General features: G+C 38.3%; 1 protein-coding gene across 2 annotated transcripts in view; it reads left to right on the top strand.

Moving 5' to 3' along the window:
• The first annotated feature begins 823 nt into the window (after positions 1-823).
• The window catches only part of shmt2 (serine hydroxymethyltransferase 2 (mitochondrial)), a 27,596-nt gene continuing 26,473 nt past the window's right edge, over positions 824-1,946 (top strand). For both annotated transcript variants that reach the window (XM_005740031.2, XM_005740032.2), the window contains exon 1: positions 824-910. In XM_005740031.2, the coding sequence (XP_005740088.1) occupies positions 878-910 (33 nt within the window). In that variant the 5' untranslated portion in view covers positions 824-877. The remainder of the gene's footprint in view (positions 911-1,946) is intronic.

Raw genomic sequence — 1,946 nt, 5'->3', positions numbered from 1 at the left:
GCGAACATTTTTCTTGTAAAACAAAGGGGGCCCAGCAAAAAGTTTGGGAACCACTGGTCTAGGGTGCTGATCATTTTCCTAAATCCCTCGTTTTGAACAGTGTTATCTTCGGTCAGGTGATAAGTGATAACCTCCGTAATTTCTTTGCGCCTGCAGGAGTTCGACGGGTATGGGGAAGTGCTGTATAAGGTTCCCGTTATTGATGTTTGGGTGGTTGACCGGGACGGATTTTCTCCTGTCACTTTCTTGGCCTTTACAGCTTCGTTATCTCTCACGTGCTCTCCGTTGTTTTTTCCCTGCCAGCTGACTTCTGTATCACGTGGTATAAGCCTCCGCCCTTGTCATTTGTTGAGTCATTTGTTGTTTGAAGAGTGGGCGCTTGTTTTCATGCAGCTTATGTCCCGGAAGAAAATCCGGTACATACGTCATCTTTTTTTTCTTTTTTTTTAATCGTTGTCATTTCGAAATGAGTATGGATTGAGATCGCAATTTTCTAACGATTAATTGTGCAGCCCTAATTCATAGGTTGTGTTCAATGTTTATTTCTGTTGTAATTTGACATTAATTAAGGCATCTTATCTTATTATCTTATCTTATCTTATCTTATCTTATCTTATCTGATTATTAAATAATTACTTCATGCTTTAGGAGCTGGACTGTAGTGCGACCACGCACTCTGGGCACTTCTGTATATGAGCACTGTAGGCACACAGCTAGTTTTTGTGTTTTCTTCACTGCAGTGTGCCTACATTTCCCGTCGAACCCTTCGGTAGGACGAAAGTGACTACACTTTTTGTTTTTTTTTCAACCAGCCCTTCGTTTCTGTCAGGGGTGTGGGCGCTGCTGTGCTGCTTCTTCGTCAGGTCTACCTGGAAATATGCGGCTATTCGCTCTGAGACGACTCACACGGGTAACTGTAATATATTTCTGTGCTATTTTGCCCCTGAGGTAATGTTTCTTACTGCTGCTTAAGTAAACTGTAGTGTTTATATTTAATAAATAGAAATGCTCAGCAATAAACCGCTGGCTGTTTTCTTTATGCACTGCATTCATGGAAACTTGAGGTTGCCAGCGGTTAAGTTTGGTGAATGCAGCTGGGTCCACGTGATGATGCCACAGCGACTGCCACAGCTTACAAGCATAAAAAGTGAATTCATTATTATTATTTTTTAAGTGTAAATTAATAATGGTTGCACAAGAACCTTCATTAAAGATAACATGATATTCAGTGCAAATACTTGGAACCGGGATGTGTTATCATGCTGCGTGTTATACTAGTATTTGTATGTTTTTGTGCTAGCTCGACAGATGATCACTTTGTAAAAAAAAAGACTGGATGAAATCATACTGAACTGTGTACTGTCTACCTTTGGATTAAAACATACTCTTATAAAGTAAGTATATAAAACAAGTGAGGTTTTCAAAATGAAAAAAGAAGGACAACAACTCATTAGGAAGTCAAACTTTGTTGCAAACCAGATTTGGCTTTGTTTTTATTTATTCTGGAGTATTAGATTCATATCAGCATGCTTTGAAAATGAAAAAACAAAAAACCCCAACCAAAACAGTGTATTTAAAGTTTGTGTGGCAAGTCGGAACTGTTGGGACCTAACAATTATATCTACGCATGAAAAACGATCTCTCATATAAGTTAAGCTCTAATGACCTAGCTTTGTAAAGTTTTGTTTGCATGGTATCTCGGCCTGCTGGAAAAAGTGGAGAAGAAGTGGCATGATTAGGTTGGAGTCAGGTACAGTTTAATGCAAATGCAGTTAATGTAAGTACAGTCTTAGATTATTTAGTCTGATAATAAATAACTGTAAATATTTTAGATGTTTATTGATTGCCATTCCTGCTGACAAAGGGTTTATAGAATAGAATAGAATAGAATTCAACTTTATTGTCATTGCACAGGTACAGGGCAACGAAATGCAGTTTGCATCCAT

The sequence above is a fragment of the Pundamilia nyererei genome, unplaced genomic scaffold (genome assembly GCF_000239375.1).
Source record: "Pundamilia nyererei isolate P.nyererei 1_Seehausen unplaced genomic scaffold, PunNye1.0 scaffold00096, whole genome shotgun sequence".
Taxonomy (NCBI): Eukaryota; Metazoa; Chordata; class Actinopteri; order Cichliformes; family Cichlidae; genus Pundamilia; species Pundamilia nyererei.
This window is presented reverse-complemented; position numbering and strand designations above follow the sequence as displayed.